Consider the following 16,282-nt stretch of genomic DNA (forward strand, 5'->3'; position numbering starts at 1 on the left):
TATCTTTCTCCTACAGAGTGGACGGTGGGTTTGAACTGCTGACCTTTTAATTAGCAGTCAAGTGCTTAGCCACCAAGCCACCAGGCCTCTTTAATTTATCAAGAAACCAAACCCATGGCCATTGAGTCGGATCTGACTCATAGCAACCCTTCCTTGGGTTTCTGGAGTGGCATCACTATGGTAGTAGATTGCCCAACCTTACTTCCGAGGAGTGACTGATGAGTTTGAGCCGCTAGCATTCTGGTTAGTAGTTAAATGCCTTAGGCACTAAGGCACCAGAGTTCCTTAATTTAATAATAGGGAACAGTAAAGTTGTGTTTTTTTTGTTGTTTCTATTCTTTCTTGCCCAAGTGCTATCACCAAAACTACTGGCACTCCATGGCCTATGTGCCACAGATGCAGCACCTTCATGTAGAGAATTATCCAGTCTATGTTGAGCCACCTCCTCTAGTAGATCAAACCACTCCTCAGTTGTACAGTGAGGTGGGAAAAGCAGATGGCACACAGGTGGAAGCATCAGCACATGGTGAGTATATAATGAGTGAGATTGCCTGCAGGAAAGACAGTTGGGTTTTGTTGTGTATAATTTCATTACAACCTTTAGATTTTTCATTAAGTCCCTATACTAGACCTGTGGTTCTCAAAGCATGCTACCCCTTGGGGTCCTTGAGACCCTTTTAAGGGCTTCATAAGTCCAAAAGTATTCTAAATAATAGTAAAATTTTATTTACCCCTTTCGCTTTGTTGACATTTGTATTGGTGGTACAAAAAGTCAGTGGTGGGTAAGACTTCTGACACTAATCACGGTTCAAGGCAGTGGCATCAGACTGTTCTACCAGTCACTGTTCTTAGTTTTCACACACTTCGTGATACAAAAATGCCAGTTTTACTGTTTTTGTTCCAACAAAAACATTCTTAATTTTATTAAATCTTTTTCCTTGAATAATTATCTTTGTGATGAAGTGGGAAGTATACATAAATCAGTTCTGCTGCATGCTGAATGAAGTGGAATGACTAATGGAAAGGACAGTGTGATTGCATTACGATCTGAACTGACTTTTTTGTGGAAAACTCTTTAAGACTGGTAGACAGAGTATGGATATTCAGACTTGGGTATTGGCAGATGAACAAAGTGAGTCAATTCAAAGAAAACCACTGACAGTATTATCAAAAATAAAATTCAAGTTTTCAAGTAAAAGTAGAATTTTGGAAAGCTTGTATTTGTAACTGTGAGCTTGACAGCTTCCCAATACTTTTCTAATAACATAGGTGGAGATATGAATAAATAGGATTTTTCTTCATCGTATAATGAACTGTGTTAGTATTTGGAACATCTGCATAACTCAGTGAAACAATATTTTCTTAACAATACATGATATTATCCATGTATGATTTTGTAAAAGATTATCCAGAGTACAGGTTAGAGCATTGGATTTTAATTGCACAATATGAAAAGTCCACGTAGCTACTTACATTTCAGAAACTGCCATTTAGTTTTGGTGTAGTATCAAAGGATAGCAGTTATTATCTATAAGGCATATTAAATGATGCCCCTCTTTTCCAACAACATATCTGTGTGCAACCAGGTTTTCTTCATATACTTGAACCAAAACAATTATGCAAATGCACATGACAATCCTGCTGTCTTCTAGTAAGCCATATGTTTGAGATTTGCACAAGTGTAAAACACTGCTATCCTTTTCATACATTTTCTTTTAAATTTGGAAACATTTTCATAAAAATGTTACGTTCACATAATGGGAGCTCTGGTGGCATAGTGCCTAAGGCAATTTGACTGCTAACCAGAAGGCTGGCAGTTCAAACCCACCAGCCACTCCATGGAAGGAAGGCTGGGCAATCTACTTCTGTAGAGATACTGCCTCGGAAATCCAAGGAGTCGTCGCTGTGAGTCAGAACTGACTTGACAGCAGTGAGCTTGGTGTTTTTGTTTTGTTTTATCTTTTAATGAATAGATAAATATTTTTAAATTTGATTTGTTTCTAATCTGGTAAATGTTAGGCACAACCCACAGAAGCAAAAGTTGTTTTGGGTCCTTAATTTTTAAGAATATAGACGGATCCTGAGACCAAATGAGAATTATTGTGCTAGACCATAGGATGGTGGTTTTGTGTATGAGTTCACAGTGTAACACAGATAGGGAGGCATTTTGGGTGATTTAGAATAGGATCTTGGGACTACCCTTCTTAGAATCAGCATGAGAGAGAAGTGTTGTGGCCTAGCTGAACCAAATCTGGTTCACATTCCAGCATTCCCTGCTACTTGATTACAATATTGGCTAAGTTACTTAGCCTCCCTATCCATAATTCTCTGTAAAATGGGGAATCCCTGACTTGTAGCATTGTTATAAGAACGAAATGAGACTGAATGCATAAGTATGCAGTGCCAGATGCGTATTAAACTCACCTGCCATCTAGTTGAATCTGACTCATAGCGACCTTATAGGACAGAGTAGAACTGCCCTTATAAGGGATTCCAAGATTATAAATCTTAACAGAAGCAGACAGCCTCATTTATCTCCTGTGGAGGTGCTGGTAGGTTCAAACCATTGACCTTTTGGTTAGCAGTCGAATTTTTTTTTAACACTATAGCCATCAGAGCTCCTTTTGATGCATATTACAAAAACCAAACTCATTAGGAATGTTAACTTCCTTTCATGCTCCTCTTCCCTTCTTTAAGCATATTAATGGTTTTCAAATGTTAGCACTATAGAATTTTATCTCTGGTAAGGTGATTTGCTGTGACCCATGGTAATAAAAATTAAAATGTCAACCTTTATTGAGCTTTTGTACAATATACTTTCATAGAGTTATTTTTAATTGTAGTAAACCATTGGGCAGTGGCAATTTAAATTTTTGACAGAATGAGTTGATCTGAGTCACCAAACAATGATGTATTTATTTTCATCTAATATCTATAGTTACTATAGCAAGCAAGGCAGAAGAGCATCTATTGCCACTGAAAGTGACTCGTGATAGCAAAAGTGCTATAAAGTATCTTAATGACATTAATTTAGTAGATGACACTTTAATGTTTGGTCTTTTAAAATATTCTTCAGTATGGATCAGACTGTGTAGCTATCTAGATTTTTAATTGCTAAAGTAATACAAAATCGTTATTTGGACGATAAGTGTTATACTGGAAAGCTATTGGATAACTTAATTGTGATAAGTTCTTTTTTGAGAAAGACTCTAGACATTCTATAGAATGTTTCTTTAAGTATTTAGCTTATTGGTACCTAAATCATCCCAGAAAAATCTCTAGGTAGAATTCATTTGAAACATAATATGTCTGTCGAAATGTATTTTTTAATTTGGAAATTTTCATTTCTTTTGGTACCCTGTTCTGTTTTTCATATCTAAAGTGTTCCTGATGCAGTTGCTGTGATAGTTTCTGTAGTCAATGATTGATTTTATTTTCACCTGTAAGGTATCCCTTTATGTAGCATGAGGTTCTGTTTTAATGAATTTATATACACACACACACATACGTACATATACATAAAAGTGTGTTTATATATAAATTACACTATATGGATTCTTTGTTTCAGGTACTTTTCCTAATGCTGACCCTGCATCTGTCCCCCATGGAACAGTATATTATCCAGTAATATCAGATCCCTATGGGCAGCCACCTTTGCTGGGCTTTGATTCCTGTCTGCCTTTTGTGCCAGATTACTCCTATGTTGCTCCCTGGCATCCAATTGGTGCAATATATGGTGGTTCTCAAATTAATGGTGCTATGAATCCTGGGCCAGTTGGCTATATTGCTTCACCTCCAACTTCTCATTATGTACCTCAGAACATGTAAGATTCAGTATTATGAAGCATTCTTGCACTGCCATTTTTCTTGCTGTTTTAGTTTATATAATGTTTTAAGTTAGTGCTTAAGTGATTAGGTAATTAGAATGGTTCCTGGTGTATCTGTCTTTAAGATTATTTTATCTTTTGATTTAAATTAGTCATTTAAAAATACTGCTTTTTGATGTGAATGAGGAAATTGAAATGAATGTGCAACTCGCCTCATTCAGCCCATTTCATTGTACTCAGCTGTGTATCTGTCAGCCAGCTTGTCAACTTTGCTGATGTACCATTTGATGAAAGAAATAGTAATGTGAACTATTTCCTTGGATCAGATAATCACACATATTAAACCACGCAAAATTGGAATAACTTCATTTGTTTTTCCTAGAAAATAAAACAACAAAATCAAGAACCTTTGGTTCTAGGTGACTAACAACTTTACGTGAGAGCTCTCTTGAGGTTTCCTAAGAAATGTCTAAACTGCGTTGTATTCTGTGATGTTAATTCCTTTTGAAGGCACATGGTGCTCTGCTTTAGATTTAGCCCAAATGCTGTAGTTTAATGCTGGATTTATGTAACAGTTTTACTGCACAGTATTGAATTGATATCGTTTGCACAGTTAGCAGTAAATAAAATTCGCATTTAAAATTGCTAAAATGACTGGAATTTTCTTTTTTTTTGCTTTTTCATGGTGAAAAAGAGTATCAGATATATTTTTTTATATTCCTTAGCACTTTGGTTGCCAGAAACTGAATTTACAACATCAACTGGTGGGGAATAATTGCAGAGCCACTTCAAATATTATTTAACCTCAAGTCATTGCAATGCATAATACTGTATCTAGTTCCTTTAAGTATGTTCATTTCTAAGTTGTGTATCTGTTACTTAAAAAATCTGTAAACTTTTTTGCAATTTTAATCTATACTTACTTTCTCATTGTCTTAAATATCAAATAGTTGTTTCTCAAGGTCTGACTTGTCACTGACTTTATGTGATATATATTTCATCAGCCTTTTTGCTTTGTCCCTTTCATCTACTTGAAGACCACAAGATCTTTTGTATTCATCAGTTCGCCTCTGAGGGGTAATTCATCATAAATGCTTTGCCGTACCTCACCCGACAAGTGGCTGTTTAAAAACTTTTTTTGGTTGCCATAAAGCCATGCTACAGTGAAACCTGTGAAAGCTGGAACTTGAAGGGATTGCCTTTTTTTCTCTGGATTTCACGTTTTCCGCTTTTGACGGGGCGCAATCTTGCCAATTTGCTACCATTCATTTTAGTGGAAAATGTTTGAATTTTCCTTTTCTGATAATAGCTTTTTGCCCTACACAGGTTCTGGCTTTTGCAGGTTTTACTGTATGTCATCTTCTTTAAAGATTATTTATGCTGTGGACTCAAATCTATATTTTCCCATCTTTGACTTTACCCTGGGTAAAAAGAACAATTTTGAGACACCAGGCCTTGAGTTGCTTGAATAATTAATTGAAAGTAGTGGGGTGGCATCCATTACAGCCTATCTTCAGTATGCTGTTCTAAAAGTGATTGATATTCTGAGTTCAAAATAAACCAGTGTAATAATGAAATCTTCTCTCTAATAGACATGGAACAGATTTTTTTAACTTCCTTAATCTTAAATCCTTGCTCTACAAGTTGGTATCTGACAGCTTTAGTAAAAAAAAAAAAAAAAAAAAAGATGGATGGAAGTGCATTGATGTTCATAATACGCTAATTCTCTGTGTTAATATTTTAGTTGCTTTTCTGCCAACATCCTGGGTTTGCAGTTTGTGGAACCTATAAATTATCTTACATTGTCAATAAAGCTTATATTTAAAGTCAAGCTTAAAACAAACCATTGGTGCAACCCCTCCCTGACATTGTTCAAATGTTCTGATGTTGCCTCAAGTACTTGTGATGTTGTTAGTTGCCATCATGTCAATTCTGTCTCATGGTGACCCCATGTGGGCAGAGTAGAATGGTCTCATAGGGTTTTCCAGACTCTGACCTTTCAGAAGCAGATCTGCAGGCCTGTCATTTCAAGTTACCTCTGTTGGTTCCAGCTGCCAGTGGTTCAGGTAGTAAAGTGCTTAACCATTTATGCCACTTAAAACCAATGATTGTCTTGTATCATTAATTGTCAGTGGTTCATTACAGGCATACCACATTTTATTGTGCTTCACTGATACTACATGTTTTACAAATTTACAATTTGTGGTAACTGCATTGAGCAAGTCTGTCAGTGCCATTTTTCTACCAGCATATACTCACTTCATGTCTCTGTTATATTTTGGTAACTCTTACAGTATTTCAAACTGTTTTATAATGCTAACCCACTGACATTGAGTTGATTCCAACTTATAGCAACCCCCATTGGGTTTCCAAGGCGGTAAATATTTAGGGAAGTAGATTGCCCCGGATACCTTCCGCAGAGTGGCTGGTTGGTTTGAACTGCCAACCTTCTGGTTAGCAGTCAGATGCCTTAGGCACTGTGCCACCAGAGCTCCTTTTTATAATACTTTTGCATACTAAATAGACTGTAGTATAGTATAAATGTAACTTTTATATGCACTGGGAACCAAAAAATTTGTGTGACTGACTTCATTGCAATAATTGCTTTATAGCAGTGTTCTAGAACCAAATCTCCGAGGTATGCTTGTAATTAGTTTCTAAGGGGTCCTTTAAGAGGGCTGTAGTGTATCTTTAGAATATTGGTCTGAAAACTGGGTGATTTTGAGACAACCATGTCTTAGGTTTCCAGTGAATTGCTTTTTTTTTTTTTTGTATTTCAAACTTGTTCCATTACCACAACATAAAAATCAGAAATCAAAGATGTATAGTAGATTTACCTGATTGTTACTGTCACCACTGTTTAAATCAACAGTATTTATGGATTGTTAAATCATAAATGTACAAGTGCACTTATATTTTACAGTCTTCCCTAAGAAATAATTAATGAAGCAGAGTGACTTGACCTTCTTATGTTTTGGGAGGTGAGGATAACCTCTATTATTGCATAAGTCTGCTTCAGATAAAAAGGAAGTGGTTTTTCAGATTAAAAAAAAAAGTAAGATTTACCGTATTTAATCTACCTGTAGACTTCTCTTTGTTACATATTTCTCTGTAGATACCCTTGATATTACAAAAGATATCCTGTCTTTCCTCTGATCTTAACTAAATTTCATCCATTTAGAACTGTTGGAGAAGGAGGTATAAAAGACAGAGTAGAACTGCTCCATAGTGTTTTCAAGGCTGTGACCTATCAGAAGCAGATCACCAGGACTTATTCCTGGAGTAACTCTGGGTAAGTTTGAAAGGTAAAAGGCTGGGATAAATTCCATAGCAAAGAAAACAATTATAAATAATTTTTATGCTGTGTGTATTTATCCTCAAAACTGATTATGGTTTCTGCCTTGATTTAAAAGGAGGTGAAAATGTTGAGTCTGTTTTACTGTTGAAATTCAAGACTTGTGAATTTAATTAGCTTTGGAAATAAAAATATAAACAAATCATGATATTTTTGTGTGAACACCAGACATTCAGAACTTAATTCAGATATAAACTGCCATGAATAATGAAATAGTCCTCTGGGGAAGGGTACAGCATGAGCTTAATCTAGCCTTTCTAAATCTGGGACAAATGTCCCTTTTACGTGAAACCTCTTTGAAGCCTTTTTTTATTTACGTTAAATATAAGAATTCAGAAGAACTAAAACTCTTGTTTCTAACTATCTACCTAGAATGTTAAATTCTAGAAGCAACTTGACTCAGATAACTTGTGTTCTCTCTTCATTATCCAACACAGTTTCTCTTTTGTAATACTTTTCAGGTATGTATGGAGAGCCTATATGTGGGGAGATTTAGCTTCAGGAAAAGATGTACTAGAGTTTAGGTAACTACTGTGTGACTGAAATGCTTTAGTGTGACAAATCTGGTAATTACTTTAAATCCCAGGGCAGAGGGTGGTACATAGATGAAAAAGTATAATAACTGGAGTAATAACTGTTGGAGCTTGTGTTATTGTGCTAGTCTACTTTTATTTGTGTTTGAAGTTTTTCATAACAGTTATAGGCAGCTATTTTGGGAACTGGCCATCTGGAAAGGAGATACTTGCTTATGAAGTTAAGAGTTTAGGTTTTGAAAAAATTTTGTCTTGTATCCTGAAAAAAATGAAATGTATAAGATTTTAGAGGGGCTGTTGCTTAAAGTTCGTAGATACCTTGTTAAAACTTAGGAGCTCTGATGGCATAGTACCTCAGGCATTTGATTGGTAATCAGAAGGCTGGCGGTTCAAACCCACCATCCATCCACTCCTTGGAAGGAAGATTTGGGCGATCTACTTCCGTAGTGATATCACCTCCGAGACCCAATGAGAGGTCGCTGTGAGTTGGGTCTGACTCGATGGCAGTGAGTTTGGTTTGGTTTTTGGTTGCATAAAGTTCATAGGTACCCTGTTAAAACATGGGCTAGCGAGCATATAGTTTAAGAAATTGATTTCTGAAATTCTGTAAGAAGAATTTTTGTTAGCTACATGTAAAACTAATTTTATTAGAACACGTGGCATTTATTTGTAGTTGAAACTTGTTGAGGTGAGTTTATTGCATCAGTAACTGTTTCCCTAATCACCACCACTTTTGAGTTTATTTTTTTTTCCCTTAAGCTGTCACATTAGAGTTTGGAAACCAAGAAATCTCTGCAAACTGAATCATTTTAACTTTTTCGTGGTAGGTGCCTCTTACCATTGGTTAGATCATTCGTGAAATGAGGTGTGAGGAGCATCAACAATATTGAGATTAAACTGAATCAATTTTTATGAATTCATAGCAGTCAATAAATAAAGTATTAAGGTCTCCTCTAGGCAAACATTATTGATCAGTAGTACTGACTTACTATATGAGGGCTCTTTTTTTTTTTTTTTTTAAGAGGTTTTTAGTCCTCTTACCTATAGGTATCAAATTATTACTTGCAGACTTTATGGCTTTTTCCATATAATATAGGCTCTTCAAATCATTTGCAGAGCTGTGGGGAAAAAAATTATGTTCTTGTAGCCAAGCATAGTCAGTTCCTTTTGAGTTGATTCCAATTCATAGCAGCCCTATATGTTTCTGAGTAGAACTGTATTCCATAGAGGTTGAATGTGACCTTTTCTAACAGATTCTCTTCAGCATTTCTTGTAGGGTTGGCGTGGTTTTTACATATCTCCTTAATTTTTGTTTATCTGGAAATACCCTAATTTTGCTATTGTATTTGAGGGATAGTTTTGCTGGATATATAATTCTTGGTTGGCATTTTTTTTCTTTTCAGGTTCACTAGTTTGGAAACACCAGGGCATTACCCACTTGTCTCTAGGTGGGTAGAGTAATGGGTGGCTGGTTGTGTAGCACAGCTGTGGGCATGGTGAGTAGGTGTTGTCCACCATCTGTCCTTGATCCTAGTAGTACAAGAGCAAGTGGTGGCACTTGCCCACTTGCCTGTTGGGTGGGGTGTTATGTGGCAGGTGTGGTGGGTGTGGCTAACTAGTAGGAACACAGTATCTGCTGGATGGGACAGAAAAAGGAAAAAGAATGAGGGAAAAAGTGAAGAAAATGGAAAAATTAAAATGAGAGGAGAAGCAGAAAAAAGAAAGTGGCAGCAGGTGTGCACGCTTCTAAGCTGGCAGGCACACAGCACCCCATCCATGAGGGTACACACTTCTAAAGCAGCTAGTTTTTGCCATGTAGTCATACATACATGGACCCTCAACCACAGAGTCTGCAGGCACACTGATCTGCATGGATGTATGACCTCAACTGCAGAGGCTGTAGGGTCACTGTGCATGGTCCATGGGAACACATCCTGTTGACCACACAGGCAGTGAGTGCTTGCATGCGGTCTGCAATACAATCTTCTGGGGTGCATTGTGGCAGAGCATTGCAAGAGGGTGTTAAGCGGTCTGAGTAAATTGGGTAAGAGGGGGTGGCAGGTAGGTGTCCCTCACCACCAGGTGGGTGGAGAAGGGAGGGTGGAAGAGTGCACTTCTTCAGTTGCTGTTCATTGGCATGGGCCTAGTACACTCCTGCATGAGTGAAACTGGTGATCCAGTTCCTGCCCTGCCAAGCGATGGTGGGTGGCTGCCTGGAGTCTCTAGCTGCCATCTCACAGGTCTACCTCTCTGCATGGGCCCCCAAGCCAAATGACTAGTGATCACTATTGGTGAGTGGTTTTATTGCTATTTATTGGCTCCCTTCTAGTTACCTTTGTTACTGGAGTTCTACTTCCCTGCCCTTTCATTTCTTTCACTCTAGATTTGTTTATGCTTTGTTTTATTGGGGATTCCCTGAAGTTGGCTTCTCCTCACCTGTTTGTTGCCTTCTGTGTCCCCAAATGGCCACACTGTGTCATGCTTCCATACACTCTCCTCAGTTGCTGTTTTCAATCTGTTTCTTTTTCCCATCGGTGTTTAGTTCTTTATCTTCTCACTTGATGCTCAGAGTTCCAGGATTATCATCTCCATCTATTTCGCTTGGTTTCTCTGGTTTTTGTTATAGGGAGACTAGTTGGAGTGTCCCACCAGGATGCCATCTTGTTTCCGCTCTTTGAAACCCAAAACTTTTTATCAAGATAACATCATCATTCACCACAGACAATTCCCTCATACTCTCTCCCGGTCAATCCCTGCTTCTACCCCATCCTCTGATTTTTTTTCTGCCATCACAGATATTGTTTTGTCTGTTTAAAAGTGTATATAAATGAATCAAAGCATGCACCCTTTTGTGTAAGGCTCTCAGCACAATTTATTTTTGATTCATCCCTGTTGTGTGTGTTAATAGTTTGTTCCTTTTTTTTTTTTTAGCAATTTTATTAAAGTAGAATTGACATACAACCAACTCATTATGATTTTGATTTTCTTGCTTTCCTAAGGCAGTTGTTTGTTCCTTTTTTATTGCTGAGTAATACTGTATGAATATACTGTAGTAAATCTAATCTGTTGATGGATATCTGGACCATTTCAAGTTTTTAGATATTACGAATAAAGCTGATATGAACATTTTTGTAAAAGTCTTTTGTGAAAATTTGTTTTTATCCCTCTTGGAATGGAATTGTTGTTAGTCATAGGTTAGGTGTATGTTTAGTTTTATAAGAAACTTCCGGACATTTTTCTAAAGTGGTTGTACCATGTTATACTTTCACCAGCAATGTACTAGAATTGGTTATTTTTCATCCTAACCAACATTTGATGGTATTAGGTTTTTTTTTTTTTTTTTTTAAGCCATTCAGGTGGATGTGTAGTATCTCATTGTGGTTTTATTTGCATTTCCCTGATTATGTTGAACACTGTATTTATGTGATTATTGGCTAGTTGTTATGTATTCATCTGTGAAGTGTGTTCAGATGCAGTGTGTTGATGCAGTTTTTATAAAGTTATATATTCTGGATGCATACCTTTGTCCAATATATTACTCTACTTTTTAAATTGCCCTTACTTATTTAACCAATGTGTAAAATATACCCATTTATAGCCCAGGACTTGCAGGTAAATGATTTGGCTGAAAGTTAAGTTCTGATAGCCTCAAACTTATTCACTAAAATAAAAGACAGCAAAACTTTAAGAAGCTGGATTAATTGGTTTTGAAAAATCTTATTACTACAAAAAAAAAAAAACTTCAAAAGAAATGTCAGTTGATACCTGAGGAAGTATTGCTTCAATGTACTCAAGTGTTATACTAGTTCAATAATAATTAGTTTAACCTCAGTTTATATGTCTTCTCACTGATCAACACATTTAAACTGTAGAACATATATCATACTTTCAATATGGGATAAAGAATAGTAAGTTTCCAGAATCAGGCCTTCAAGGTTTCCCAGTGTTGGCAAATGATATCTTTGTTTCTATTTTGTTTCATCCTTTTGTTTCATCTTCTGAGAGTTCTTTTTGAATACAATTCCATTTTTCATTGCTTTATAGTAACAGCTTTGTTTTAATGGAAAATACAAATGTTAGAATGATACTGTTTATTTTTAATCTAGTTTACAAAATACATTGGACTGTGGGATTCTCTCAAGTGTTTCTACTGGTCAAATTATAGTGAAATCCATCATTCTTCATAAATATTTATTAATAATTGGTGACTATACTGATTATATTGGAAAAGGGAGGAACAAAACACCTTAAATCTGAGTAGCCATATATTTTGGGGGAAAAAAGTAAATGCTTTATTTTTGTTTATGCTGAAGCTAAAAATACACAAAATTTATTTCATTTTACAAGATCATTTTAAACACAATATGGCTGACATTATGCACTGCTTACAGAAAATATATAAGTAAAAGTAATAGTTACTCAAGGTTTTAGCTTTTTAAATGGTAGTTTGTAAAGTCAAAATGCCATTTACACAAACACATTTAGAATATTACCTTCTCATGATTAAGCTCAGGAGATACCATTTTATCCTTAAAATTGATGCAAACATTCCCTGTATGGTGATGTGTGATTGGGGCTACCAGCTAATCTAAGAAAATGAATTATTAGTTAAATGTAGCCTGTATTTTATAGTATTTATCTTTCTTGCTATCAGACGTTAGCCTGTAGCTCCAAACTACATTCTCCATCTTCAGTTGCAACCCCTTTTTGAGAAATAGAAGAAATAGAATCCTGTGCAGAGTTTAAATGATATGTTATCTTCTTGTATTTTGCCATCAGTATGTATTCCTATGAGAAACAACAGCAAATTTAGTAGTTTTATCTTGAGAAGAATATATTCATCTGAACTGAACTATCTTAGAGGAGATCTGTGTCTTTATATTTGAAAAAGAGAACATGGGTTTACTTTAATATTTTAAATGAGTAATTTGAACAGTTAAAAAATTTTAAAGTTAACAGTTAATGAAACTGAATTTCTTTAAAGTAAACCATGGACTTAATGTGTCAACTTTTTTGATTTAGAGGTTTCCTTGTGAGTGCTCACAATATTCATTTTAGAGTCATTAGTCCAATGATCCTATTAAAACAACAACAAAAACGCTTGTCAAATTTGATTTTGACTCATGGCAACCTCTTGTGTTTCATAGAACTATGCTCCGAAGGGTTTTCAATGGCTGTGATCTTTTGGAAGGAGATTTTCAGGACTTTCTTCCAAAGCACCTCTGGGTGGATTTAAACCACCAACCTTTTTGTTAGTGGTCAAATGTTTAACTGTTTGCAGCACCCAGGGACTCCAGTGAGGATTTTGGCTCCTCCTCCTGCCCATTTATGCTAAATAAAGTTACTCTGCTTAGTGGACTATAGGCAGCATTGCTGTGGTTATTTGAACCACTTAATATATGTTGTTAAAAGAAAATCCTATAAGGTGTGACCACAAAGTAATGAGGCTGTACTTTAAACAGTATGACCAGATACTAGAAAGGAAATAACCTAATCTGACCATGTGACTTTCTAATGATCTGAAAATCCTGCTAGCTGTTGTCATTCTATCACTAGAGCCTCCTCCTACTGCTTCTACTACCAGATCTCTTCCGCTCTATTCCTTTATGGAGGCTGGGGCTTTCCTTTACTGCTGCTGTTTCTCCCTAATGGCCCAATTTTTGGAGCATCTCCACTATAAAGTGCCATTTCTTATGGGACAAATAAGATTAGAGGTGCCAGTTCTGGGAGTTTATTTACAACAAAAGTCATTGGAATTCAGGATGTGCTTTACTATTTAAACACAAATGTTTCAAAGGTTAAGTTGTTTGGGTTAATCCCAAATCAGTGAAGCTTCTGTACCTATATACAGTAAAACCTGTTGGAACCTATGCATGGCAGAAATCTGTCAGAGTAGGAAAACTCAAATATTTTCCAATAGAAAAGTGGTAAGATTGCAGCCTATCAAGGGCGGAAAACTTGCAAGACCTGTGACAACAAGGCAATCCCATAGAGTTCTGGCTCTCACAGGTTTCACTTCGTGTTCTTTAAAGTAGCACCCTTGGGAGGCTGTGTGCTTATTCCATTAAGGGTACCACTGCTTCAAGCATGTTTGAAAGTATGCTGCAAACTACAAAGGGGAATGTAGAATCTTTGGGGGCTGATGGAAATACTTATTTTGATCTTGGTGGTGGTTACTTGGGTGGTATATACAATTGTCAAAACTCACTAAATTATATGCTTTAAATGACTGCAAGAGTTATTCCTCAGTAAAGATGGTAGGGATAAAAAAACTACATCACAAAGAGCAGTCCCAGAGTCATGTTATAAACCACATGGGAAGCTGCCTTCTTTTATATAGGTACCTATCCAAGTGCCTTTGTGTAATAACACTTGAAAAGTAATGATTTTCCACCAACTAAAGTATTCCTGTTTGATCCACCCAACTTTTTACTAGATGAAACCCGAAAACCTAACTGCCGTCTAGTTGATTTCTACTCTTAGGGACCCTGTAGGAACCATGGGGTTCTTAAGGCTATAAATCTTTACAGAAGCAGATTGCTTCATCTTTCTCCTATAGAGTGGCTGGTGGATTCCAACCACTGACCTTTTGGTTAGCAGCAAAATATTTTATCCACTGCATGACCAAAGCTGCTGCTATTTCCAGGTTGTTATGTTGTTGTTGTTATTTGCCGTCGAGTCGGCCCCGACTCATAGCGACCCCTCCTTGGGTTTCCGAGGCAGTATCACTACGGAAGTAGGATTGCCCAACCTTCCTTCCGAGGAGTGGCTGGTGGGTTTGAACCGCCAGCCTTCTGGTTAGCAGTCAAGTGCCTTAGGCACTATGCTACCAGAGTTTCCAGGTAGGACTCTAAAAATTAAGTTTGACCATTTCTAAAAATTGATTTTATGATTTCATGATATTCAGACGTTATCTTGTGAATTCATATAACCCTCCCCAAAGTAGAAGTCCAAAAGTGGTTTGGCAGCAACATTAGAATATGGGTGCAGCTTCTTAAGTAAGTACTTTGAAAGACATTGTTCAGGTGGATGCCTAAATTTTGGCATATTAATGAAGGTATTAGCCTTATTTTATAATTACACTTTATATGTGATTCCACATTTACGAAGCTAAAATATGACACTAAATACAAATTATCTAACTTCTTTCACCTGATTTTAGCTTTTATGTCTTTCATGTATTTTTGGCAAATTAATTTCATTTCTTAGGTAAAATACAGAGAAAAATTATTCCCCTAAATAATCAAAATGTACATATTTATGAAAGCCAGTCAATGATACTGCACAGGTTACAGTGTAATTTTCCTATGGGTGTGGTGTGTTGAATTTAGGAATATCATGATCTTAAGGTGAAAACCTGTGTTTATATTTGTAATTCAACCCAAATGACTCAACCTTTAAAAAATTATTTATAGGTGTTGAGAACTTGTTTTCATATATTATTACCCATCAGGATTTTGTTGAAGGGAAATAGGTAAATATTTTAATGCAGAATACATTTTTTCCCCCCACAGGAAACTTCATCTCTTTTGGTTATTGAAAAAAATGGATAATGTGATGGGTTAGCCCAGTTTTAAAGTGCTTATTTACACTTGTCCTTACTTTGAAAGCTTTTCTGTTGGTCCCTTTACTGCACTACCATCATCTAACTTCCACAGAAAACCAAAACCCACCTTCTGCCCTTGTCTTTAAAGGGGCAGTTTTAACAGTTGTATAAGACTGAAATTACTGTCAAGAGAATTTCTCAGGGGGAACACAATTGATGGCAGGGAATACTTTGGGGATATATTGAGTTCTGTGGGAGAAAAGACATAAAATGGTCATGTCCAGCTTTACTTGCAAATGGTTGACTACCTTTGGGTAAAGTAAGAGTCACATTGCCACCTCCTTGTAGGGTGCCACAAAGAATGATGGCTCTCTGTGTGTGTGTGTGTGTGGGTGCATGCGTGTGTAGTTTCTGGAATGTTGGGTTGCCCTGGATAAAATATGGTGCAAATGACCTTTAAACTGCAGGCTGTTCCTACCAACTCCCTCATTACCTATGTCATTTAGTTGTTTTGGCTTTGTCAAATCCCTTGGAAGTTACAAAGAAGGCTTTGGGGGCAGAGCTAGAGCATATATGTGCTATAGTCATGGATGTATGACGATTGGTTGCATTGGTCAAAGTTGTGGGCTTGTCATGTTACTACAGAAATTGTTTGCCATTCATTTGTGTAGGAAAAGGAAGCCTTTACAGAGCTTTCACAACTTCACATCAGATAAGAAAACTAGCTTTTGGCGTAAGAGTATTCCACTTAATTTCACATTTAAGCATTATGTACATGTACTTCAAGTACAAAAGAAGGCCAGGAGCTGATTGTGGAACAGCCCATCAACTGCTCATATGCAAGTTCAAGTTGATGCTGAAGACAATTAAAAGTCTACAAGAGCCAAAGTCCACAAGAGCCAAACTATGACCTTGATAATGTTGTTATGTGCCATCGAGTCAGACCCGACTCATAGCGACCCTTCCTTGCATTTCTGAGGCAGTATCACTACGGAAGTAGATTGCCCAACCTTCCTTCCGA

General features: G+C 36.6%; 1 protein-coding gene across 1 annotated transcript in view; it reads left to right on the forward strand.

Annotated features, from left to right (window-relative positions):
* ALG13 (ALG13 UDP-N-acetylglucosaminyltransferase subunit) overlaps positions 1 to 3,828 on the forward strand; it is an 82,676-nt gene extending 78,848 nt beyond the window's left edge. Inside the window, 2 exon segments of the mRNA XM_042782982.1 lie at positions 352 to 526; positions 3,569 to 3,828. Of these exon segments, the coding sequence (XP_042638916.1) occupies positions 352 to 526; positions 3,569 to 3,828 (435 nt within the window).
* Positions 3,829 to 16,282: the final 12,454 nt, after the last annotated feature.

Source organism: Orycteropus afer, unplaced genomic scaffold, assembly GCF_000298275.1.
Source record: "Orycteropus afer afer isolate SDZICR_OR568_19922 unplaced genomic scaffold, OryAfe1.0 scaffold00549, whole genome shotgun sequence".
Classification (NCBI taxonomy): Eukaryota; Metazoa; Chordata; class Mammalia; order Tubulidentata; family Orycteropodidae; genus Orycteropus; species Orycteropus afer.